The sequence below is a fragment of the Vipera berus genome, assembly GCF_964194415.1.
Source record: "Vipera berus genome assembly, chromosome: 1".
In the NCBI taxonomy this organism is placed as follows: domain Eukaryota; kingdom Metazoa; phylum Chordata; class Lepidosauria; order Squamata; family Viperidae; genus Vipera; species Vipera berus.
This window is the reverse complement of record NC_138202.1, coordinates 159,922,835-159,947,954: the sequence shown is the minus strand read 5'-3', so window position 1 is coordinate 159,947,954 and position 25,120 is coordinate 159,922,835. Positions and strand designations below refer to the sequence as shown.

Below are 25,120 nucleotides of genomic sequence, written 5' to 3'. Positions count from 1 at the left end.
TGTTTCTTTTTATTACTTAAAGACAACACGCAGAGTATAGTTAAATATCATGAATGAGATTTTTAACCTTACGTTAATAAATAGTTGTACCAAAAATAATTAGGCCTTTTTTCTTATACTATTTTGCTTCTTTGTAGAAGCTATTACATTTTTCCCTACCCGTAAGAATAATTCCAATGGAAGTAGATGGAGCTTATTGCTAAATGGAGGATTGATGTAGTAGCTTGAAGGTGTTGCTACAAAATCAAGAAAAAAATAATCCATTCGACAACCCCGAAAGCAAAAAATATGGGAAGGATAACTTTTGCAGTCATTTTTTTTTCATTCATATGTTTAAGCCAGGGGTAGGCAACCTCGGCTCTTTTATGACTCATGGACTTCAACTCCCAGAATTCCTGAGTCAGCATACTGACTCAGGAATTCTGGGAGTTGAAGTCCATGAGTCATAAAAGAGCCGAGGTTACCTACCCCTGGTTTAAGCAGCACTTTTTTTGTCAGTGTATCAATACCGGATCAGAGTGTCAGAAATAAAGCACAGCGAAGTAGAATCTCATGCTAATGGAAATATCAGACTTACGTAAAAAGTACCTGATTAAAAGTAGACAAACTAAAAAAAACAGAGCCTTTTATGCCTGCTCAGCTCTACCATTTTGGTGGAGTCTCAGACACCAGTCTTGTGGGCGGGGCCTGTAGTGCCTCTGTATTCCCCTTGGCCCCTAACTGATCGTGATTCGGCCCCAAGAACACTGCCCAGCAGCTGTCAGATGCTTTAATGTTGTTTTACAGGAAAGGGAGAATTGCCATCTTGTGCTTTGATTGAGGGAGAAGACTATATCAGGCTTCTAATGTGCTAAAACAGCCTCCAGCAGAACCCAAGGCTGCACTAATGTCATTCCTCCCAGGCTCCCCATTCTCACATTCGTTGTCAGTTATTTCAAGAAGAATTTGAAACCTTCTCCGTGGAAAGTCAGTATTCTGTGCAATAAAAAAAACCTATTTCTGAAAAAGCATCAACGGGATTTCCTCTGAAGTGCTCCAGTGCCTTTCGATTTCTCTTTGTTCTGTTTGCCAAGAGTTTGTCGGTAAGATTTCTTTGAATAGTTGACTTTCACCCATCCGCCTTCACTGACTTTGCTTTCTTCCTCTTCTTCTTCTGCTTCCGTTTTCAAGGGCATCCCTGGTATTGATTTGAATTGCTGGGGGTAATGAGTGTGTTTTCTCTCATGCGTCCTTGGCAGATGTTGATATTGATTGAAGGTTGCCTGGGAAGATCTAGGATATTTCCCAGCATTTCTCAGTGTCCCTGGAGCAGTTGGGTTTCTTACAAAACGCTTCCCAGCTGCCACTCCTCCAGGAGAGACGCTGCTATGATGGTTATTTCTGTTTCTGCTTTTGGAGCTGCCCCTTTCAGATGGACTATCCGAAGTTGAAGTCGCGCTGGAGCTGCTGCTTCCCTTGGAATTCAGATGTAAAGATGATAAATAGGTTGTTGGCGATGAGCTTCTTGAATGAATGAGTGGAGTAATATGAAAGGTAGTAGGCACTGAAGTCCGCCTCACAGCAGCAGCGTAAGTGTCCTGATTGTGAAGGTAGGGTAAAAAATGGGTTAAGTTGTTGGGACTGTGGGGACGGGAATGTTGGAGAGAAGGACTGCTTGTCACACGGTGCATTTTCAGTGCATTCATCCACTGGCAGTCAATACCTGGAATGAAACAAAAGGAACTATCAGCTTTAATCCCAAATCCGTGGTGGCGAACCTATGCCACGCGTGCCACAGGTGGCACGCAGAGCCCTCTCTGTGGGCACGCGCACCGTTGCCCCAGTCCTGGGCCTTCAGCTGGGTTTTTTAAAATCTTTTCGCTTTAGGCCTCCGCCGCCGTGTGCAAAAAAGAAAAAAGAAAAAAGGTTCAATCAATCCAATTTCAGCTTCTCGCAGGAAAAAAAAAGATCTCGCAAAGTTGGAATTGATTGATTGAACTTTTTAGTCCCACCCAGTCTGCTGTTACCACCGCAGCCACACCCACCCAATGGGCCACACCCACCCAGCACCCAACGATATATAAGTGGGTTTGGGGTTGCCGTTTGGGCACTCGGTCTCTAAAAGGTTCGCCATCACTGTCCCAAGTAGTCACAAGAGATCTGATAAGATTCTGATATTAGCCCGTTTGATAGCTGTAGCTACTGGAGTCACTAATTTGCTTAAGGAGCCATAATGGGTTGATGCTTCCTTGCAGTCTCCAATAAAGTGTAGTATTTAAAGGCACCAGAGCTAGAAGTGGGAAGATGGTGAGTTCCATTCCCACTTTAGGCATGAAGCTGGCTGGATGCCTTTGAACCGGTCACTCTCCCCCTGACCTAAGAAAAAGGCAGAAGCAAACCACTTCCAAAAAATCTTGCCAAGTATATTTGCAGAGGCTTGTGCAGGCAATTGCTGAGATTCAAGACTGACTGGAAAGCAATATATATATATTCAAGGTGCTGGTGATGACCTACAAAGCCCTACATGGCATGGGTCCGGAATACCTTAGGGAGCACCTGCGGCCGGCATCAACTTCCCTTCGCCCAGTACGCTCCCACAGAGAGGGCCTCCTCAGGGTGCCACCGGTCAAAGAATGCCGACTGGTGGCCCCCAGGGGGAGGGCGTTCTCTGTGGACGCGCCGGATTTATGGAACCATCTTCCGGTTGAGCTTCGGATGGCGCCCGACCTCCGCTCCTTCCGGCGCGATCTAAAGACTTATCTGTTCGAACAAGCTGGCCTGGCCTGATGGGATAGGGTCGGGTTTTATGTATTTTAACCTATTGTTATAGTTTGGGGCACTTTGTTTAATCTCTTTTAATTTTTGTATTTTGTCTTTTAACATGTATTGCCCTGTTCACCGCCCTGAGTCCTTCGGGAGAAGGGCGGTATACAAATAAAATTATTATATATTTTAATTTATTTTTAGTTTTTAATTTTAATTTATTGCACAGATGATTTTAATTTTATTTTTATCTTAATTTCTGTACTTATTATATGTTTTGTTGTTAGCCGCCTTGAGTCCTTTGGGAGATAGGGCAGGATATAAATCCCATTAATATATATATATGTGTATATATATATATATATATATATATATATATATATATATATATATATATATGTATGTATGTATGTATGTATGTATGTATGTATGTATGTATGTATGTATGTATATATATATATATATATATATATATATATATATATATATATATATATATGTATATTAATATAAATATATATTTATTAAATATATATATATATATATATACATACATACATACACACACACACACACACACACACACATACATATACATATACATATTTGAAAGCGTATCTTCAGGTGTAACGTTTCTACAGTTGAACTCTGTTCTTCAGATACTGTTATGATGATTTTAATTGCAGAGATTTGCAATGTAACTTTAACCACCTCACTGATTAGACAGATTTTCTGTTAACTACACATACGCCCTAGCATTTCCCCCCCCCCCCCCCAAACAGCACATCACAGATCTTTAGAGCACTAACATCTTTCATCAGTATCCTTTGGTTCAAAACTGATGATACAGGTGCAATTCAAAAGTACTCCAAGTGGGACACAAGTCATTACAACTTTAATTGCATCTTTGAAACTTACTGGAAATAATAAGACATAATTAACTGAATGTCTCTTTCTGTATAAATGACAGCCAAAAACATTAAGGTGTTATACACAAGAAGACTATGACTTCTGGGCCTCTGTTAGGCATGAGAGATGTCTGGGTGACTTGGGGCCAGTCCCTTTCTCTCAACCCATCTCACAGGGTTGCTGTTGTGGAGAAAATAGGATGAGGAAGGAATATTAGGCATGTCTCTTCAGCTGTAAAAAAATAAAAGTGACATAGAAACTTAATAAATATTAAATGTCCCCTGCAAAAGCAGGGTTTTTGTTTCTCTCCTGATGAACGGCAGACCCTTTGAATGAGCGATAGGTGGAACTTAAGATAGGTAAAGGTTAAAAAAGCACTGCATTAGACTCGGATCCTTTGATTGCTACAAATATATTAGTTGTATTGATTATTCTTTCTTCAAATGGAAGTACAGCAGCTTGGAAGATGAGAGTTTTAGGTGCAATACAAAATGCAAATTCAGGAAATAAAAATATACGATGTTCCAGTTTAAGATCATGACTAAACTATGGATGATTAAACACAAAAAGAGAGAGGGGGGTTTAGATGTAAGTGTGAATACACAACAGTATCCTCAGCCAGGGATTCTAGAAGAGCAATGTGCAAATTCTGTTTTGTTCAAGGCCTGTTCCAGGCTATGTGCAGCATGACAAGATGCTAACTTCAAAAGTTGGCTCAGCCTGGCCCCGTGGTGGTGAACCTATGGCACGCATGCCACAGGCAGCACACAGAGCCCTGTGGACACACGCACCATCGCCCCAGTCCTAAACCTTCAGTCCCGTCCATGAGCAATCTGCATCAATACTCGCGCAGGGTAAGGTTCCTGTTCTGTACCAGCCTGCTACCGGCCCTGTAGAAAAGGCAGGGACAACCCCTTTTACAAGAAGGCAAGAGGCTGGAATTACGCCTGCCAAATTTATTGCTACAAAAACAAATAGAACAAGACACAAACCAAGAAACAGGAGCTTTTCAAGCAGTTGCCTTCAGCAAACCAGCCCTCCCACGCATTCCCCCTTAAATACAGTTCAGGGCGTGGCTTCTCTCTGCCTCCTTCCGAGGAGCCCCATTGCCTTCCTCTGTTTACTCCTGATTGACTGCCTCCTGCGTCGGGCGTCCTTGAACAGGGCCAGCTGTGGGTCATCTTCTTTTTTTTTTTTATTGAAAAGTTTTAAAATACAATTTTCCTTTAAAAAACCCACCTTCCCCCTCCCTGCTCCCCCCCCACCTCCCCCCAACCTCCCTCCCTCCTCCCCTCCCTCCATCCCCCCTCCCCCCCCGACTTCCCAGAGCTAAATACAAGGTATATATCTATAAAAAGGCAATCATAAACAACCATATACTACCCACTATAAAATCTAAAATCCATTACTCTCTAGCTTATATAGGATAAGACACACCTTAACAATATTAACTATATATAAAAAACTAGAATAAAAAAGAGGGGAAAAAAAAACGAAAGAAGACTTATTCGAATGCTACATAAAACTTCTTAACCCTATACTTGTTCTGGATAAACTCAATCCATTTTCTCCATTCCATAATATAGCGTTCTTGCGAATGATCTTTCAAATAGGCCGAAATCTTCGCCATCTCTGCCAGGTCGGAAACCTTTAAAGTCTACTCTTCTATGGTCGGCAATTCCTCTTTCTTCCAATATTGGCCTATCAAAAGTCTTGCTGCCGTAATTAGGTTCAACATCAACTTAGTGTCCACAACTGTAGCGTCTGCAATTATTCCCAACAAAAAAAGTTGCGGACAAAACTTTATCCTCTGTTTAAAAATCTTCTGCATATTCCACCAGACTTTTATCCAAAAAGCCTTGACCTTCTTACATGTCCACCATATGTGAAAATATGTTGCATCTTCATCACCACACCTCCAACATTTAGGCTGGTAATTCGGATACATACTTGCAAGCTTTTTAGGATCTAAATGCCATCTATAAAACATTTTGTAAAAATTCTCTCTTAGATTTTGAGCTTGAGTAAATTTTACGTTCCTCACCCAAATCTTTTCCCACATGTCCATTGTGATAACTTCCTGGATGTTTTGGGCCCATTTTATCATACAATCCTTAACAAGCTCTGTCTCTGAATCAATCTCTATCAATGCAAGATATATCCGTTTGATATGTGCTGGTCCCTGATTTCTAACTTGCTTTATCAAATTTTCATCAGTCATTATAAAACCATTTTTCTGGTCTTCTTTCCACCTGGCCCGTAGCTGAATATATTGAAACCAGTTTTGAACAACCTTCTCTTCTCGCAAGAGGCTATATGACTTCAAACACCAGACATTTCTTTCCAAAGTTAGAATCTCCTTGTACGTAGTCACATCATGTTTGAAGCCAGCATGTATATTTTCTATTGCGTGTTTTGGAATTGCCCACAATGGTATCTTGCAACTCAACTTATGTCTATACTTCTTCCAAACTCTCAGCAATGCCTGTCTTAAAATATGCACCCTAAACACATTGTCTACCTTCTTATCATACAACAAATATGCATGCCAGCCAAACCACAAATCATGGCCCTCAAGATTTAATAACCTCCCTTGCGTCAAATTAATCCAATCACTTATTCCTGCTAATGCAGCAGCTTCATAATATAATTTAAAATTAGACAATTTAAGACCACCTCTCTCACGAGTATCCTGCATAATCTTAAGTTTAACTCGTGGTTTTTTCCCTGCCCACACAAATTTATTGATACCACGCTGCCATTCCTCCAAATTAGAATCTTTCTTAAGGATCGGTATCATTTGAAACAAAAATAAAAATTTGGGCAGGACATTCATTTTCACTGCTGCAATCCGTCCCAACAAAGACAATTGCAATTTTTGCCAACTCTCCAATTCTTTTTGAATTTTCCCCCATAGTTTTTCATAATTATTTTTATATAGCTTTGTATTAGAGGGCGACAAAATCACCCCCAAATATTTAACCCTCTTAACAATCTCAAATCCAGTTAATCCTTCTAAGAGAGCCTTCTGTGAAACTGTCATATTTCTAGCCAAAATTTTAGTTTTCTGTATATTTACCTTAAATCCAGAAACCTTCCCATATTGTGTTATTATCTCCATCAGGTCCACAACAGAGTTCTCTGGCTGGGTCACTGTAACAACCAGATCATCTGCAAATGCTCTCAATCTATAGTCCTGATCTCCAACTTGTATCCCCTTAATTTTTTCCGAACTCCGAATCTTAACCAATAATATCTCTAATGTTAACACAAATAACAAGGGCGATAACGGACACCCCTGCCTTGTGCCCTTCTCAATGTTACATGCTGCTGTCAGGCTATTGTTAACTATGATTCGGGCAGTTTGTTTTTGATATAATGCCCTAATTGGCTGTAAAAAATTTTCCCCAAAATCCATTTTATCTAAAACTTTAAACAAAAATTGCCAATTCAATTGATCAAAGGCCTTTTCAGCATCTAAAAAAATTAGCGCTGCAGAGATCTGGTTGTGCCTTTCCAAAAACTCTAAAACATCAACTATATGTCTCACATTATTTTTCATTTGTCTACCACTAATAAACCCCGTTTGATCCCCATGAATCACCTGTTGCAGAACCCTCATCAGTCTATTAGCCAAAACCTTAGCAAATATCTTATAATCTGTGTTCAAAAGCGATATCGGTCTGTAATTTTTAACTTGAGTAGCATCCTGGTCTTCCTTCGGAATCAAAGAGATAAAAGCTGTTCTCCAAGACGGTGGCACCTTTCCCCCCCTCTGAATTGTCTGAAACAGTTCCTTTAACGGCTTTATCATCTCAAATTGTAAATTTTTATAATAGGCTGCAGTCAAGCCATCCGTACCTGGCGCTTTATCCAACTTCAATTCCTTAATTGCTGTAAGAATTTCTTCTTCTGTAATCAGTTGATTAATCCCCTCTTTTTGTACTTGCGTAAGAACTGGGATGCTAGCATTCTCCAAATATATGTCAATATCTTTTACATTAATTTCCTCTTTAGTATATAATTTCGAATAAAAATCCACAAAAGCATCCTTAATAAGATTCTGTTGAAACACAACCCTTCCTTTATACTCGATCTTATCTATATTAGAGGCCCTTTGTTTTTTCCTCAGTCTATAAGCTAACCATCTGCCTGGCTTATTAGCGTTGCAAAAAGTATTGTGCTTAGCAAACCGCAGATTGGTTGCCACTTGATCTGCCATTAATTTATCAAATTGTCCTCTTAGCAGTCTAATAGCCTCCTTGACCTTCACATCCTCTGGATTCAGAATCAAAGCCTTTTCTTTTTCCTTTATTTCATTCTCCAGTTCTTTCCTTCTAGTTTCCACTGCACGTCTATATCTATTATTCATATATATCAACACCCCTCTCATATAGGCCTTGCTAGCATCCCAAACCATATCCATAGAGGTACCCTTATTCATATTAATCTCAAAAAAATCCTTCATCCGCTGTTTGCATTCTTCCACATTTCTCTGATTTCTAAACAAATTCTCATTTACACGCCATGAGCGCCTGTCTCTTTTCTCCTTATCAATCTCCAACCAAACTGGACTGTGGTCAGAAATAGTTCTTGCACAAATCTTCACCTTTTTAGTTCTCAAAAAAAATCATTAGTCAACAAAATAAAATCAATCCTCGAAAAAGATTGGTGTCTGTCAGAATAAAAAGTATAATCCTTCTCCTGCAAATGCCTCTCACGCCAAATATCTCTCAATTCCAGGTCATCCTTCATTTCAAAAAAAGATTTAGGCAATCTAGCATGACTTGGAATGCGCTTAAAAGCTCCAGCTGTGGGTCATCTTCATCCACGCTGTCAGGCTCACACAGCTGGGCCTGCGTCATGACAAAATGAGAGGGGCCTGGCTGAGGACTCTCATCAAGCTCTTCAACACCCCCCTCCTCCTCCTCCTCTGAGTCATCCGACCCAACTGCCGAACCCACAGGCTGACCCTGAATCACAACAGTTCCCGCGCTTGTCCCCCCAAGCGGTTTTTTTTACTAACCTGCCTTTCAGCTGCATTCCGTTTCTCCATTTGCTTCTCAGCCTTTGCCGTGTGTTTGTGGGACTATCGGTAAAAAAAAAAAGTTCCATCAGACTTTCTAACCTCACGAGATCTCAGGAAGTTAGAAAGTCTGATGGAATTTTCTTTTTTTTACCAATAGTCCCACAAATATGCGGCAAAGGCTCTGAAGCAAACGGAGAAACGGAATGCAGCTGAAAGGCAGGTTAGTAAAAAAAAAATGCTTGGGGGAGGTGAGGGCATCTGGTCGGGTGGGCGTGGCAACCTTACCCTGCGTAGTGGCGGGAGGATGGGATGCGTGCCCTTCCCATGCCAGGCCAGCCCGTGCAGCCCCGGGGCGGCCGTGCTGGGCGGCGATGGGCAGGGTGTCGAGGCGGAAGCCAGCAGGCCAACCAAAGCAGCAGGTGGAGCGCCCGAAGCTCAAGGAGGGAGGGCACTGAAGTAGATGGTCAGGCCATTGGCAAGAGCAAAGCATCTGAGCAGAAAGCAGCCTTGGAACAAGTGGGGCAGGTAAGGAAATTCCTCAGCCAGTGTGCCTGGACAACAAAAAATTAGCTACTGGTTCTGCCGAAGTGGTGCAAACTGGCTGAATCCCACCACTGCCCCTCATCTACACCCTATTCGTTCCTTTAAAAAATTCCCATCTCCTTACGACGAAACAGAGACCCCCAAATTTTGCTTCCACAGTTTGAGGCTACAAAATGGATGGAGATTTCAGGCCAACCTTTTACGTTCAGAAATGTAGCTTTTCTGATTTAAAGCAGTCTTCAACATTAGAGTGAAGTCCTAGGCTTTCCTTAGACCTCCCAGTCCCCACCTAGAGGCCATTGAGTTACTTGAGAGATCACTGTTTTCTCAACCTCAGCAACTTTAAGAAATGTGGACTTCTCCCAGAATTCCACAGCCAGCATCTTAACATTGCCTAGGTTGAGAAATGCTGCTTTAGGGAGACATTTTCCCTCTTTGCAAGTCTGGCTTTGTGGAACGTGCCGATTTTTGAAAAGGTTTTGTTTCTCTGGCATATGCTCTTTCTTAAACCTTGCCTCAGTTGACTTACTGGAATTGGATCTGCTCCGAGGGTTGCCTTCCACATTTGGGAGAGACGTCTGTATTTTCAGCTGTACTGATTTCACTTCATCCTGCTGTTTCATCTGACTCCATTGCACTTGCTGGATGTGTTTAGTAGATTTGGGAGTGTGGACATCAGCCTATCCAAGAGAGAGAACAAGGTCTTTCTTCAAAACCCCACAAGAACAAGCCCAATTTGTCCCAAGTTTTAATTTCTTATTCTGAAACAGATAGTACAGGTAGTCCTCAACTTACAACCACAATTAAGTCCAAAATTTCTGTTGTTAAGTGAGATATTTGTTAAGTGAGTTTTGGCCCATTTTACGACTTTTCTTGCCACAGTTGTTAAGTGAATCATTGCAGTTGATAAGTTACTAAGACGGTTGTTAAGTGAATCTGGCTTCCCCATTGACTTTGTTTGCCAAAAGTTCACAAATGGTGATCACATGATCTTGGGACACAGCAACGGTCATAAGTATGAACCAGTTGCCAAGCACTGAATTTTGATCACATGATCATTATTATTCAGTAGGCAAGGAGCAGACCAGCATAGTTACAACATCATTTATTGACTCAAACTAGAACTGGAGAACTGCAGGCAATTGCCTGTAATTTATACTCTGAGCCCACAGGGCCTTAACCAATCATAATACTGGAAAAAGTACACCCAAATATGAATGTTCAAAGTTTCCCTCCAAAACAGTTGGAGTTAACAGCCAGGGTCATCTAAAGGTTAGTTTCATTTTAGCTTCACAAGCAGTTGGAGTTAAGTTAGTTTCACTTTAGCAGGGCTTAACACAACTTTATATATATTCAATACATAACAATCACGATGATGCCACAAAGGTTGTAAGTGTGAAAAATGGCCAAAGGTCACTTTTTCAGTGCCGTTGTATCTTTGAATGGTCACTAAATGAAGTTACAAGTTGAGGACTACCTGTAATATCAACCCCCCCATCTAGAAAAAAATTGTTTCTTTATGCAAGGAATCCAATAGCAAATTAAAGTTGTTGTTTTTTTGTGCCTTCCCACGTCAACAGTGATGGACACTCTTTTAACTATTGAGTTTTAATAGAATCATTTTGTAGTTATGGTGAGGAAGAAGTCACTAAGGATGTGTCCCAGGATTTCTGGTTGCTGGGATCTGCTTGTGGAAAGGTCCCTTTAAACTTGCTGCCAGTCTCTAATACTTGTAAGGAGCTGCAGTCTGAAAGGAGCCTGTGTGTGTGTGTGTGTGTGTGTGTGTGTGTGTTTTGTTTTCCCAGTTCCCCGAGAGCGGCTCTCCTCCACTTCTGAGGCACACAAGGCCAGAATTTCACTGTCAGCCTCTCTCACTGCTTGAATCCTTGTGACAGATAGAGCTGGGATTTCAATTATTAGCCTCAGCGTGAATTATCCCATTGGTCTTTATGAAACACATTTTTTTTTTGTAAATATCCAAAACTCTACTCGTACAAAGACCAGTTCCCATCCTATTATATGTTGCTAAATTGGTCCCATTTTTTATTTTATATTTTCCTTCTTGCCCCTTCCTTTCACCTGTTGTATCTCTAGTCTGCTAATTAGCAATGTGTCAGAAAGATGAGAAAGATGATCCCATCAGCAAATGTTACCTACCCAACTGATACTCAAAGAAAAAAGAGAGAGAAGGAACTTTTTAAAATTTACGCGATCAAGTTTTCCAAGTGAGCAGCCTCAGTGTGGTTTATAGCATTCAGATTTGTAGGTGATTGGTCATTTAAAGCTAATTACAGACCTTTACAAAAGTGAGCCCTAAAATTTAGAAAGGCAGGTTCCTCGTTGTGCAATAATGCTGGCAGAATGACTCACTTTTATTTTTCTTCAAACACTAACCTCGTAAGTCACTATGCACTCGACATTCTGATCTTTTCCTATCCCCACAATCCACTTCTCCATCACAAATGGAGGCTGCAAGAAAAAAAAACATCATTTACTGGTATCCTTTGCCTTGCTCCTCCCACTTCGGAGGGGCTGTTGTTTTATTTACCTGAGGACTTTTCCATGTCTGACCTCTGTTTAAAAAAATATACATTTAAAAAGTGGAAAATGTCTACAAAGGTTGTGATCTAATCTACTGGGCGCCAGGAATAGCTGGTAAGCCCCGCCCCACTCGTGATAGCACCATCGTCCGGGCACTAGTGGCCCCATTTGCTCATGCACCACTGCCAGTGTCACAAGAGTGTGCGCTGCCCATTTGCCCATGAGCGCGAGCACCAGCACGTATGCCACGGGGGCGCATAGCCCACTTGCACATGCATATGCACGCTAGCACTGCCGTCGTGCGCGTGCCTGTTTGTGCATCCATGCGTGGGGCTATGCGCACTCACATTTCCCTGCTGTTCCCTTTCATTCCGGGCCGCCAAGTCAGAAAGGTTGGGGAACTCTGATCTAATCTACCATTGCTGTTGGCCTGTAATTTCAGTATATAAAAGAAATGTTTGAATCTAAATTTGGCCAAGGAGAATCTCCTTCCAATTTCTCATTCTGAAGGGTTATGAATATTCAGAAGGCAATTTCTATTAATTAGTACAGCTTTGAATGCTTCAAACATGATTTGAAAGAGAAGGTTCCAAACATGCCAGAGAACAAGCATATCACCTCTTTAAAACGGCCATGTCTTTAAAAGAAAGAGAAATCAACTCTAGCCACATCCTACAGAAATCCAAAGACAGATGTAGCTGCTTTAAAGAGATGCTGTACTGATATCCCTGTATGCTCTGAAACACCTCTTGCAATTCATTTTTGAGCCATGTCCCATCCTATTAATTAGGCTGTTGCTCCTGCTTTGGCTTTAGATCATGGATCTTTCTCTCAGACTCCTGCCTGCTCAGCATCACTGCATGAGCCAGAAAAAAAAACCTCTGAGCAGGATCAGACAGAGCTGAGATGGGGAGCCTTTTAACTCTAGAGGAATGGATAGCCATAAAAGTACCCTGTTGGAGTCAAATGATGCCCAGACCTGAAGCAAGCAATCTATGGGGTCAGAACTTAAAGTCAATAGGAAGATCTTTTTTTTTCCACCATCTCTTTTCTCTGCATGACTGGGAGACAGCAAGCTCTAAAGACAATTTTGAAATAATGGCTTAGTTGTTCACCCCTAATCCTGGAGACACTTGTGACAAGTACATAGTCTCTCACACACACATTCACAGTCCTGAATTTACATGAATGTGCATCTACACCCTTGTCTGGAAGCAAAAAAAAAGGGTTTCTTAAATTTAGGGCTCATTTTCAATTCAATCACTCGTCTGCTCAATTCTGCAGATAGTCTAAGTTAAGATAACAGCAATGCACAGGCATTTTATGTAATGATGTTTAAATTGTAGCAACAGAATTAAGTAGCTCCTCCAAAATTATTTGTCATGAAACGGTTTTGCTGGTTAGCTTTGTAGCTGTTACTGTGCCTTAAGCTGATGTTGTTCTTCCATAAGACTTTCCCCTTGACTTTAATATCGCTGATTGACAGATCCCATGATCTCCTTTGAAGGCCAGATCTGACAGGAAGATTGTGACAAGTTTTGAATCCATATATATCTGGTGTCATAAAAGTCATGACACTTTCAGATGTTTCCAGATAATACAAAGGCTTGAGTCAGGTATGACTTGCATGTAAGGCAGCCTGTGCCATTCACGGGGAATCTTTGGATTTTCAGATGCAGCTTTTAGGGGAGACATAGGTAGCTAGCTGTAGAGGGGTTGTGAATGAAGAATCAGGAAAGACCCAGTGCATGAATACAATTTATCTCATCTCTAGATTCCATCTGGGGTTTATTGGGAAAAACTATCATGATTAATTGAATAAATATTACTCCACCTGCAACCATACCACATTCTTCTTACATCTTAAAGACAAAATATTGGAGTAGAATGTGAAATACCTTCTTAGTTAGCTTCACCAAATTGGTTACTGTATGTGTGTGTGTGTGTTTGTCCTTTGTAATTTGTACACTTTTTTGGGGGGGCAGTTTTTTAATCAGTTATTTTTCCTTGTTATTATTTACAGCCAGTGCTTTTTTTGTAAAAGAAAAAGGTGCCGGAACTCACACATGTCATACAACCCACCTTGCCTACTCTACAAGGTTCCATCCAAAAAAGGTGCCGGAACTCCGTTCTGAGCGTTCTATGAGAAAAAAAGCCCTGTTTACAGCTAATAACTGGTGGAATGTTTCTTTTTTATGTATATTTTATTAATTTTTTATGATAACAATCTTTAGTATTTAATAAGCAACACGTCTGAGTTTCTGTGTTTAACATTAATAGTAGTACAATTTCCATTCCTATCCTTTATTCCATTTTTCTAACCATTTATAAAAAAATTCCCATGTTTGAAAGTATTCTGAATCTTACTTCCCCTTCATTTTCAATGTAAGCCTATCCATTTCTGCACAGTCCAAAATTTTCTTAATTATGTCTTCTTCAGATGATATTTGTTCATTTTTGCAGAACTGAGCAAATATAATTCTCACTGCTGTTAATATATGTAATATTAAGTATACACATTTCTTATCATAATTTTCTGAAATCATGCCTAAAAGAAATAATTCTAGTTTATAGTTTACGTGTGCTTCTATCATCTTTTCTAGCCACCTATGTATTTTTGACCAATAGTTCTTTGCTTTAGGGCAGGGGTGTCAAATTGCTGGCCCATGAGCTGGTTGCATCATACAGAGGCCATGCCCACCCCAGCTCCGGCAATGCAAAAAAAGTCATGATACGTCATGACACATCACGTGACGTGACGAGTTTGACACCTGTGCTTTAGAGCAGACATGTCAAACACAAGGCCCGGGGGCCAGATCCGGCTCGCGAAGTGGTTTCATGTGGCCTGCGAAGCCATCCTGGAAACAGTGAGGGAACAGTCCCCGCTGCCTTGGCCCTGGCCCTGGCCCAGAGACCCTCCTTCTGCCAGAGACCCCCAGATCTGTCCCACTCCTGCCCAGGCCCCCATAGGCACCCTTGATGCCAATGATGTAGAGCTGGCCATGCCCACCCAGTAGGCCATACGCACTCTGGCCACGCCCACCCTGGCCATACCCACCCAGCCCCCCGAGGGCAACCACAATGCTGATGTGGCCCTCAATGAAATTGAGTTTGACACCCCTGCTTTAGGGTATGTCCACTAAAGATGATAATACGTGCCTGGATTTTGTCTGCATTTCCAAAAATTGATAGACACATTTTAAAATATTTTGCTAATCTTGCACGTGGTAAGTGCCATCTACAGAACATTTTATATAAATTTTCTTTGTAAGTAGCTGCCCTTGTTATTTTGTAGTTTGTTTCCCATAGGTTTTGTCATTTTTCTAGCTCTACATTGTGCCCAGTTTTTTGCCCAAGTTATCATTGTTTCTTTAACTTGTTCATCTTACATATTTAAAAATATAACAGAAAGCTATACAGTTTCTTAATCAATTTATCATCTAATGAAAATAGCATCTTAAAGCCATATGGGATGGGGTTGAGTTTTATTAATGTGTTTTAACCTACTTTTAATGTGTTTTAACTTATTCGTGGGCATTTTGTTTAATCGTTTTTAATTTTTGTATCTTGTTTTTGATATGTATTGCCCTGTTCACCGCCCTGAGTCCTTCGGGAGAAGGGCGGTATACAAATTTAATTAATTAATTAATAAATAAATAAATAAATAAATAAATAAATAAATAAATAAATAAATAAATATATTTTTGCATCTTTCTCATATCTCATTTGCATTTGCAGCTGTGGCCACCATGATAGCTCAATGCCTTGTTCTTCCAGTTCTTGTTTGGTTTGTAGTTTCCCATCAGTATTCAAAATATCTTTATAAGTCACACGTTTCTCATAGTTGATTAAGTTTGGGTGTACAAACGCCTCCATTGTCGAAATCCATCCTGGTATTTTCATGTAACTTCTTGATTTTACCTTTTCCCATGTCAAAAGCAGTGCATTTCTTACATAGTGGTTTTGAAAGTATTTATGAATTTTGTTCTTCCCATACCATAGGAAAGCATGCCATCCAAGTTGTAGGTCATGCCCTTCTAGGTATAATAGGCTTTTATTTCTAAGAGTTATCCATTCTTTTAACCATGTTAGTGCATTCTTTTAACCATGTTAGTGCGGCTGCTTGATAGTACAAGACCCAGTCTGGTAGGCGAAAGCCTCCTTTTTCTTTTGCTTCTTGTAACATTTTCAGTCTGATTCTAACTTTTTTCCCTTGCCAGATAAATTTCAATATCGATATATTTAATTCATCGGGGGGAAAATTGTCAATTTTTATCAGTATTGTTTGAAATAAAAAGAGTAGTTTTGGTAAAATATTCATCTTCACTGTCGCTATTCTTCCCAGGATTGATAGTTGTAGATTTTTCCATTTTTCCAAGTCTAGTTTTATTTGTTTTAATAATTTTACATAATTACCTTATTTTATGTTGCACATATTGCTGTTAAATATATCCCCAAGTATTTAACTTTCTTAACTACTTAAAGGTCTGTTTTTACTGATAGTTGGTTTTTTTGTTTATCTCTGAGATTTTTAGCTATAACTTTAGTCTTTTCTCTATTAATTTTCAGTCCGGCTACTTCTCCAAATTCTTCAATCTTTGTTAATAATTTAGGACTTGTCTTTAACGCAGGGGTGTCAAACTTGCAATGTCACGTGACATGTTGCGACGTATTGTGACTTTTTTGCCATTGCTGGCAATGGGGTGGGCGCAGTTTTGCTATGATGAATGCGGCCCATGGACCAGCAATTTGACACCCCTGCTCTAACAGATCCTCCAATATAAATACCAGGTCATCTGCGAATGCTTGTAGTTTGTACTTTTCATCTTTTATCTCCATTCCTTTGATTTCTGGATCCTGTTTAACATTCCTGTTCAACTCTTCCAAAGTTAAGATAAATAATAGTGGGGATAATGAACATCCTTGTCTTGTGCCTTTTTTGATATTGAAACTCTCCGTGCAATCTCCATTCACAATTATTTTAGCTGTTTGTCTATGATAAATTGTTTGAATTATATTCGTAAAATTTTCTCTAAAGTCCATATGGTTTAGTTGTTGAACCATAAATTGCCAATTGACATTATCAAAGGCTTTCTATGTATCTAAAAAAATGAAAGCCATTGGTTTCCCTGGGTGCATTTCATAATATTCCATTGTGTCTAGAATTATTCTTAAATTGTTCTTTATTTGTCTCTTTGGTAAAAATCCATTTTGGTCTGAATGTATAAATTCAATCAAAAATCTCTTTAGTCTTTCTATTATTGAAGCAAAGATTTTATAATCCACATTTAGTAGAGATATTGGTCTCTACAGTGGTGTGATTCAAATATGTGAGCAACCAGTTCTCTGTGTGGATGCCGCTTCCGGTCTGGGCCTGGTCAACAAAAAATTAGCTACCGGTTCTGCCGAAGTGGTGCAAACTGGCTGAATCCCACCACTGGGTCTGTAGTTCTTTATCAGGGTCAAGTCTGTATCTTCTTTGGGTATTAGCGTAATATTGGCATCTATCCATGTATTTGGTAATTTGGCTTTTAGTAATACCTAATTGCACACTTCTTGCATTGGTAAAATTAATGTATGTTGTAAACATTTGTAAAATTCTGCCGGTAGCCCATCTGGGCCTGGTGTCTTATAATTGTTTTATCTTTTTATAGCTTCTGTCAACTCCATCACTGTTATTTTTCCATATAGCATATTTTTGAAATTCTCTGAGATTTTTTGGTAACAGCATTTTCTAAATATTACCTTATTTTTTTCCTGAGGAATTTCTTCTGTATTATAAAGTGTTTCATAAAATTGTTTAATTATTTTTACTGCATCATTTTGACATAGCCTCTTACATCTTGTAGTTTATTAATTTCTTCTCTCTTTCTTTTTTCGGTTTATAAGCCAACCATCTCCCTGCTTATTGGCATTTTCAAAAAAGTTTTGTTTTACTTTTTTAATTTGTTGAGCCATTTCTTCAGCTTCTATTAGATTTAATTTGTGTTTTATTATCTCCATTTGTTTTTTAGGTTTTCTTTTGTGGGTCTCTTTGTAGTTCTAATTCTAGTTTTGTAAGTTCTTCTTTAAGCTTAATTTGTTGTTGTCTTTCATCTTTTTTGCCATATAGGTTATGGCTACTCCTCTAAAATATGCTTTAGCTGTAAGCCAGACATTTTGGATTGATATATCTTCTTTCTTATTTTATTTGAAGAAAAAATCCATTTCCCTTACAGCTTTTTGTATAAATTCTTTCTCTTTCAATAAGAATTGGTTTAAGGTCCATCATGCTTTTTTCTTTGTTCCTCTCCAGGTTATCTTTATCGGATTATGGTCCGTCCATATGTTAGTTTCTATCTCGATTTCTTGTATATCCCTTCTTAATTAAGGGGATATCCACATCATATCAATTCTAGATCATTATTTGTGGCTTGAATAAAATGTGTATTGGGATATCTTAAGATTTATTTCTCTCCACATATCTTGTATACAAATTTCTTCTGCCATTTTGAAGAAAGCCTTAGGCCTTAGCTTTAGGCAAATAACTGAATAACTAAATAATTAAATACTACTCCAGCTGCAACCATACCACATTCTTCTTACCTCTTAAACACAAAATATTGGAGTAGAATGTGAAATACCTTCTTAGCTAGCTTCATCAAATTGGTTACTGTGTATGTGTATGTATTTGTCCCTTGTAATTTATACACTTTTTTCTGGGGCAATTTTTAATAAGATATTTTCCCTTGTTATCATTTACAGCTAATAACTGGTGGAATGTTTCTGAAGCCACAGTTTCTTTCAGTAACTAGAATTTTAATCTGAGTCAGAAGGTAGCAAAAGCTTGTGATTATTTGTGATTATTTAAAGGGACATTTAGCATTAACATTCTCTAACTTTATTTTTAAAAAGCTTCAAACTGTTTTTATAATGTTATTCATGGCAAAATTATGGCTGTGGCTGTCTTTTTAAAAGCTGAATGATTTTAATTTTAAAAAATAAATAAATTGTCCCATCAGGTCACAAATGGAGAATTAATTTCTTCAGTCACATCAACCATCACCAGGGAATACATAGCCAAATTCCACCCTCCTACTCCACAGGCTTGGCAGACATGTACCTCTGTGGTCACCAGCTTCCAGAACATCCCTGCAGTGACACAATTCAGCTACTTTTCTTTCAGAGACCACCTTGGTTAGTAACCATTCCCAAATATGACAGTAATAAATGGTATTTCTTTTTCTGACCAGTGAGTGCATTTATGACCAAATTTCATGCACCTGACGACAAAAGTTCTCAGTGTGAAACTGATTAAGGTCTAGTCAGGCAGCAGCACCAGCTGGCCAGAGGGTTCTAATGAACTAATTAAGGTCACAGAGCTGAGCTTGTAGTTAGCACTTTTTAGGGATGCACAGCGCAACTCCGGAAAAGATAGCTTGTTTGAGCAATCTCTCAGCTCTGTGAGGGGGCAACAAAAGGGGAAAAAATTGGCTGGATGCCAGACACTGCAAGAAAACTTTATAAGATAGCATCAGCCAGTGATTTTCTCTCTCTCTCTCCCTCTCTCTAACATGTATTCACTTAGTGACCATTTCATTTAATGACCAAGTTATTGGAACAGAATGCAGTTGCTAAACAAGGAGAGTGTTAGGAACTGTTGGGATCACACAGTAAAGTGAAATCCACAATCTAATTCACAACAGGAACATCTATCGCTGGTCTCAGATTCAAAGCCCTCCAAGTCATTTTCAGTGGTTTTGTCACTGAGGACCAAGGACAAAGCACTAAACATCACATAGGTGTACAGGTTGGTCCAGGGGACCAACATTTTAAAACATTAAAATGTATCAGCTGATCAACCTCAGATTTGATATTAAAATTGCTTCATAAAACATTGTATTTTCAGTGTATTGAACTCCCTGAAGAATGTACTTCAAAGGATGTGCTTCAGATTTTCTTTGTTGGAAATACAAAAAAAAATGAGAATGCACTGACCCATATGATATGATCCTGTTGTCATTTGATACTTTTTTAGACTGGGATTTTAATGTATATAGCTAGATTGATGAGGAAATGTGCAAATATTAAATATGTTTACATGATACCAAAATGGAAAACGATGAAGTTGGCCGAGTACATTTGGGAAGAGTTTGATCCTGTGACTCCGGATGAAGTGGACAAGATCATGGGGAAACTAAGTGCCGCCACATGTTTGTTGGACCCGTGTCCCTCCTGGCTAGTCTATGCATCTCGGGAGGTTACACGAGGCTGGCTCCTAGCAGTTATCAATGCCTCACTGAGTGAAGGGTACTTCCCTGCTGCCTTGAAAGAGGCGGTGGTAAGGCCCCTCCTCAAGAAACCGGCACTGGACCCAGCTGTTTTAAACAACTTCCGTCCTGTCTCCAACCTTCGCTTCCTTGCGAAGGTCGTTGAGACCGTGGTGGCACGACAGCTCCCTTTGAACCTGGAGGAAGCTGAATATCTAGATCCGTACCAATCGGGTTTCAGACCCGGGCACAGCACAGAGATGGCATTGGTCGCGCTGGTGAATGATCTCTGGCGGGCCCGAGATAGAGGTTATTCCTCTGTCCTGGTCCTATTAGATCTATCAGCGGCTTTTGATACCATCGACCATGGTATCTTACTGCGTCGTCTTGAGGGGCTGGGAGTGGGAGGCACCGTTCTGCGGTGGTTCTCCTCCTACCTCTCGGACCGTTTGCAGACGGTGTTGGCAGGAGGGCAGAGGTCAAGCCCTAGGCCTCTTAATTGTGGAGTGCCTCAGGGTTCGGTGCTCTCGCCCCTCCTGTTCAACATCTATATGAAGCCGCTGGGAGAGATCATCCGTAGCTTCGGGGTGAAATATCATCAATATGCTGATGATACCCAGCTATTCATCTCCACCCCGAACCAACCCAGTGATGCCCTCGATGTGATGTCCCGTTGCCTGGAAGCGGTACAGATTTGGATGGGAGAAAACAGGCTTCGACTCAACCCGGCCAAGACTGAGTGGCTGTACATACCGTCATCTCGTTTAGTCCAAGAGGTTCCATCTCTGACTATTGGAGGAGAGATGTTACCTCCCATTGATAGAGCACGCAATCTGGGCGTCCTCCTAGATTCACGACTCAGTTTTGAAGATCATATTGGAGCCGTGGCTAGGGGGGCATTTGCACAGATTCGTCTAATATACCAATTGCGCCCCTTTTTGGACCGAGATGCCCTACGTACAGTCACCCACGCACTCGTTACCTCCCATATTGATTACTGTAATGCTCTGTACATGGGGCTGCCCTTGAAGACCACCCGGAGGCTTCAGCTGGTGCAGAATGCAGCTGCACGGGTTGTGATGGGAGCTCCCCGATACTCCCATATTACACCCCTCCTGCGTGAGCTGCATTGGCTACCAGTTGCCCTCCGGGTGAGATTTAAGGTGCTGGTACTTACCTTTAAAGCCCTACATGGCTTAGGTCCGGGATACTTGCAGGACCATCTGCTGCCGGGAACAAATTCCCATCGTCCAGTACGCTCACACAGAGAAGGCCTCCTCAGGGTACCGTCAGCTAGGCAATGTCGGCTGGCGACCCCCAGGGGGAGGGCCTTCTCTGTGGGAGCGCCAGCCCTATGGAATCAGCTCCCCCCTGAGCTTCGGATGGCCCAAAACCTCCAATCCTTTCGCCGCGGCCTCAAAACACTCCTGTTCCACCAGGCTGACCTAGACTGACAGGCATTTTAATTAATTTATATTTAGTATTTTTAATTTATTTTTTAAATTCTCTAATTTTAATTTATTGCACAGATGTTCTCAATTTTATTTTTATCTTGATTTCTGTACTTATTATATGTTTTGTTGTTAGCCGCCCTGAGTCCTTCGGGAGATAGGGCGGGATATAAATCCCATCAATAAATAAATAAATAAATAAATAAAATAAAATAAAATGTGGGAATCTGCTTATTAGGACACATGGCTGTATCAGGCCTAAGGAGATGGCTAACAAAATTATACTGAGAAATTGGGGAAATGATATTATTCCAGATGTTAAGGAATTGCTTTTGAAAATGTATATTTTATCCATCTTGGAAAAGGCATCAATGGATGACGCAATATGTATTACTTTGTCAGAAATTTTATATTTTACACTACATTTTCATTTGTTTATATTATACTATTGATTACTAAACAAATGATAATTGATCAGCTTAATATATAAGGTAAATTTTTAATTTTTATTTCTATTTGGGGGTTTGGGTTTTTCCCTTTTTTCTTTTTCTTTTTTTTTAAAAAAACATTTAAGCAGTGTTCCATTTAACTGTGTTTCTTAACTTAGTTTGGTGTTTATAGCTTAGATTTTGTATTTCTTCTAAATCTAAACAGATACCATGTTTCCCCGAAAATAAGACCGGGTCTGATTTTATTTTTTTTTTGGCCTCCAAAAGAGGCACCAGGTCTTATTTTCAGGGTGCGTCTTTTATACTCACCTCTGGCACCTCCAGCACTGCCCAGCTGGTCCACTTCTTCTGGGGCCGAAGGAGCAGCTTCATTCTGCAGCTGCATTCCAGCCTGCATTTCGCAGTCAGGCCTTTCCGGAAGGCCTGTGCAGTTGAATACCAAGCTATGGAGTGAATCCATAGCTCAGTCCTTGGCTGCAGAGGCTTTCTGGAAAGGCCTGTGACTGAGAAATGCAGGCCTGGCGGCAGAAGACGCCGCAGAAGAAGTAGGCCGGCGAGGAGAGACATGGCTGCAAGGTAAATGGGTGCAAGGCGAATGGGGCAGATCCACCCCCACCCCCACCCTAGCTTCATTTTTAAATGTGTTCCTTGCCTGAAAAGTAGGGCTTATTTTGGGGTAGGGCTTATATTAGGTCCACCCTCAAAAATCAAGCTATGGCTTATTTTGGGGGTAGGTCTTACTTTGGGGAAAAAACAGTAATAGTCCAGGGGAAACTTTCCTGGAGGTAGTGGAACCTAGAAGCAGAAAGAGCAACTTTATCCTCCCAATTCAGTGAGTATGTCAGCAAGCTCAGGGAAGATGGGCCTGGAAGCTCAGAAAGAATTTCAAACAATGGCTAATTTGTTCCAAGACTCTCAGGAGGTGCAAGGATAGGGCTGGATGAGGAAACAAGGGCTATGGATAAAGAGAGTCTGCTGCTCTGGTATTTTAATACTTTTGGTGGACCCAAAGACAATCATAAAAACATCACCATAACTACAAACTTACCTTTGTCATTTTTAAAATCTCGACATCAGGTAGATTAGTGTTAAATGTCACATCTTTTATATAAGTTATTGCAATTTCGTCCCCATCCATCTCCATATACATTTTCCATTTGCAATCCTAGTTTTGGAAAGAAAATACAAAATATTAAATTGCAATGGGCTCTGCTATGAATAGAAAGCTTCTCCCTTCTTTCCAGCCATCACCTCCACATTAGTAATTACACATGTTTTTATGAATAAGTATATAGAACTGAACTTTGATGATGAAACAATAAAAAGTAGCCTGAAAAGCAAAAGTTATTTGAGTTTCTGTCACATGAGAAGAGGCTTAAGAATTGTTTAAGCTAAACCACCATTGGCTGGTCTCTGGAATAGCATAAGTGGCTACATCACCATTTCCCAAGTGCGTTTCTCTTCCAGTGAAAGGTACAAAACCCAAAATGCAGCAATGTCATCAGATCTGGGGGGTCCCAGAGGGCTGGTAACATTACAAAATATCTCCATTATTAGCAGAATAACAGAATTGGAAAGGACCTTGGAGATTTTCTAGTCCAACCTCCTGCTCAAATAGGAAACCCAATAGCATTTCAGACAAATGGTTGTCCACTCTCTTAAAAACCTCCAGTGTTGGAGCACCCACAACTTCTGAAGGCAAGTATTGTAGTTAACATCCACTCTCTTCTTTTTAATAATTTAATAATGATTATTTTTTATTTTGTTACTTGTTCCATGCCACCCAGAGTCACTTTTTGTGGGATGGAACGCTATACAAATTTGATTTATAAATAACTGAGGGATGGAATTTAGATTCCCTTCTAAAATCCCGGTGCTGTGAGGCAGGAAGAAAAATGGAAGAAGCAATTCTCCGAAAAACAAGTTTTAAGCACCAAATCTTTATATTGGAAATGCACTTCCCTAGAGATTGAGAACAATCTATATTTTGGCATTTCTGAAATAATAGGTGTTGTTTTTTTACAAACATATATACATCTTCATGCTATTATGTTATACAAAGTGCCCAAAAAGAATATATTGACCAGAGTTGGGACTGAAAACCCAGTTGTAAGTCATTGTGGTTGTAAGTTGAGGCACCTATATGATGAGATCTGTTTTTCTAGGTTTTAAATTATTCACAATTGTTAAACAAATCACCATGTTATTTCTTCTTTGTTCCCCACATCTTGAAAGTACTCCATTCCCACTGCATTCAAGATACCTTTATGTTTCTTCTCGCACCCAGTTCCATGTAAGAATGTGACTAGAGGCATGGTATTATACTATACATAACCATTTCTGATTTGTTTTGACACATTCTATCTCTGCTAACAGTTGCACCCTGCTCACCATTTTTCTACCAGAATATGCATCTCTTAAATCTTCTCATCCATTTCCCCATCTTTAGTAAGGTTCCATCAAGGTCACAAAACAGGTACTTGCTTTTGGGGGGTGGAGTTTGCATTTATGTATGACTAACAGTTATTCACGTTACTTTCAGTCTCAAACACTATCTGGTCTTTGATGTATTAAATTTCAGATGTATACTCCTTCTTGCATTATATATTCTAGCTCAGGGGTCCCCAACCCCCAGTCCGTGGACCGGCATTGGGTCACAGCATGTCAGAAACCAGGCCGCACAAACAAGCAAAGCCCCATCCACGGGATGCAGGCAGTACATGAAACCACGCCCCCTACAGTCTGCAGAAAACCTCTCTCCGTGGAACCAGTCCCTGGTGTCCAAAAGCTTGGAGACCTCTAGTCTATTCTAGCTAACATTTGCTAATGAATTCTCAATTTAAATCCCTGTCTCAATCTGTCTCTTTGCCCTTTTGCCCGTGCTACATCACAGCGCTCCTTGCCAGCAGTGTGGGGGGGGGCAGTACTGGGGCTGAGGAAGAGGCCTGGGGCCTTCAGCAGTCTCAGCCAGCTGCCACCATCCCCAAGCTCTGCTTTCTCCTCGTGTTGCCACTGTCACCAAAGAGTTATGCCTCAAGCCCCGTGCCACAGCCAGCCACCCCAGTGCCACAGCTCAAAGCCCCAGTCGCTTTCACCACCCTCCTTTCTCCCAATTCTGCTGTCCCCAGCTGCCTTTCACTATTCTCCTCCCCTGCTGATGAGGTGTGCCCAGTCTTACCCCTATGCAAGGCAACGGCTGGCTAACCA

The 25,120-nt window shown here is 40.4% G+C and overlaps 1 protein-coding gene across 3 annotated transcripts in view; it reads right to left on the bottom strand.

Moving 5' to 3' along the window:
- MAP3K20 (mitogen-activated protein kinase kinase kinase 20) overlaps positions 1-25,120 on the bottom strand; it is a 125,736-nt gene continuing 100,616 nt past the window's right edge. For all 3 annotated transcript variants that reach the window (XM_081314633.1, XM_081314637.1, XM_081314638.1), the window contains 4 exons: positions 22,962-23,078; positions 11,618-11,692; positions 9,753-9,903; positions 1-1,702 (listed from right to left, as the gene is read on the bottom strand). In XM_081314633.1, the coding sequence (XP_081170759.1) occupies positions 1,011-1,702; positions 9,753-9,903; positions 11,618-11,692; positions 22,962-23,078 (1,035 nt within the window). In that variant the 3' untranslated portion in view covers positions 1-1,010. The remainder of the gene's footprint in view (positions 1,703-9,752; positions 9,904-11,617; positions 11,693-22,961; positions 23,079-25,120) is intronic.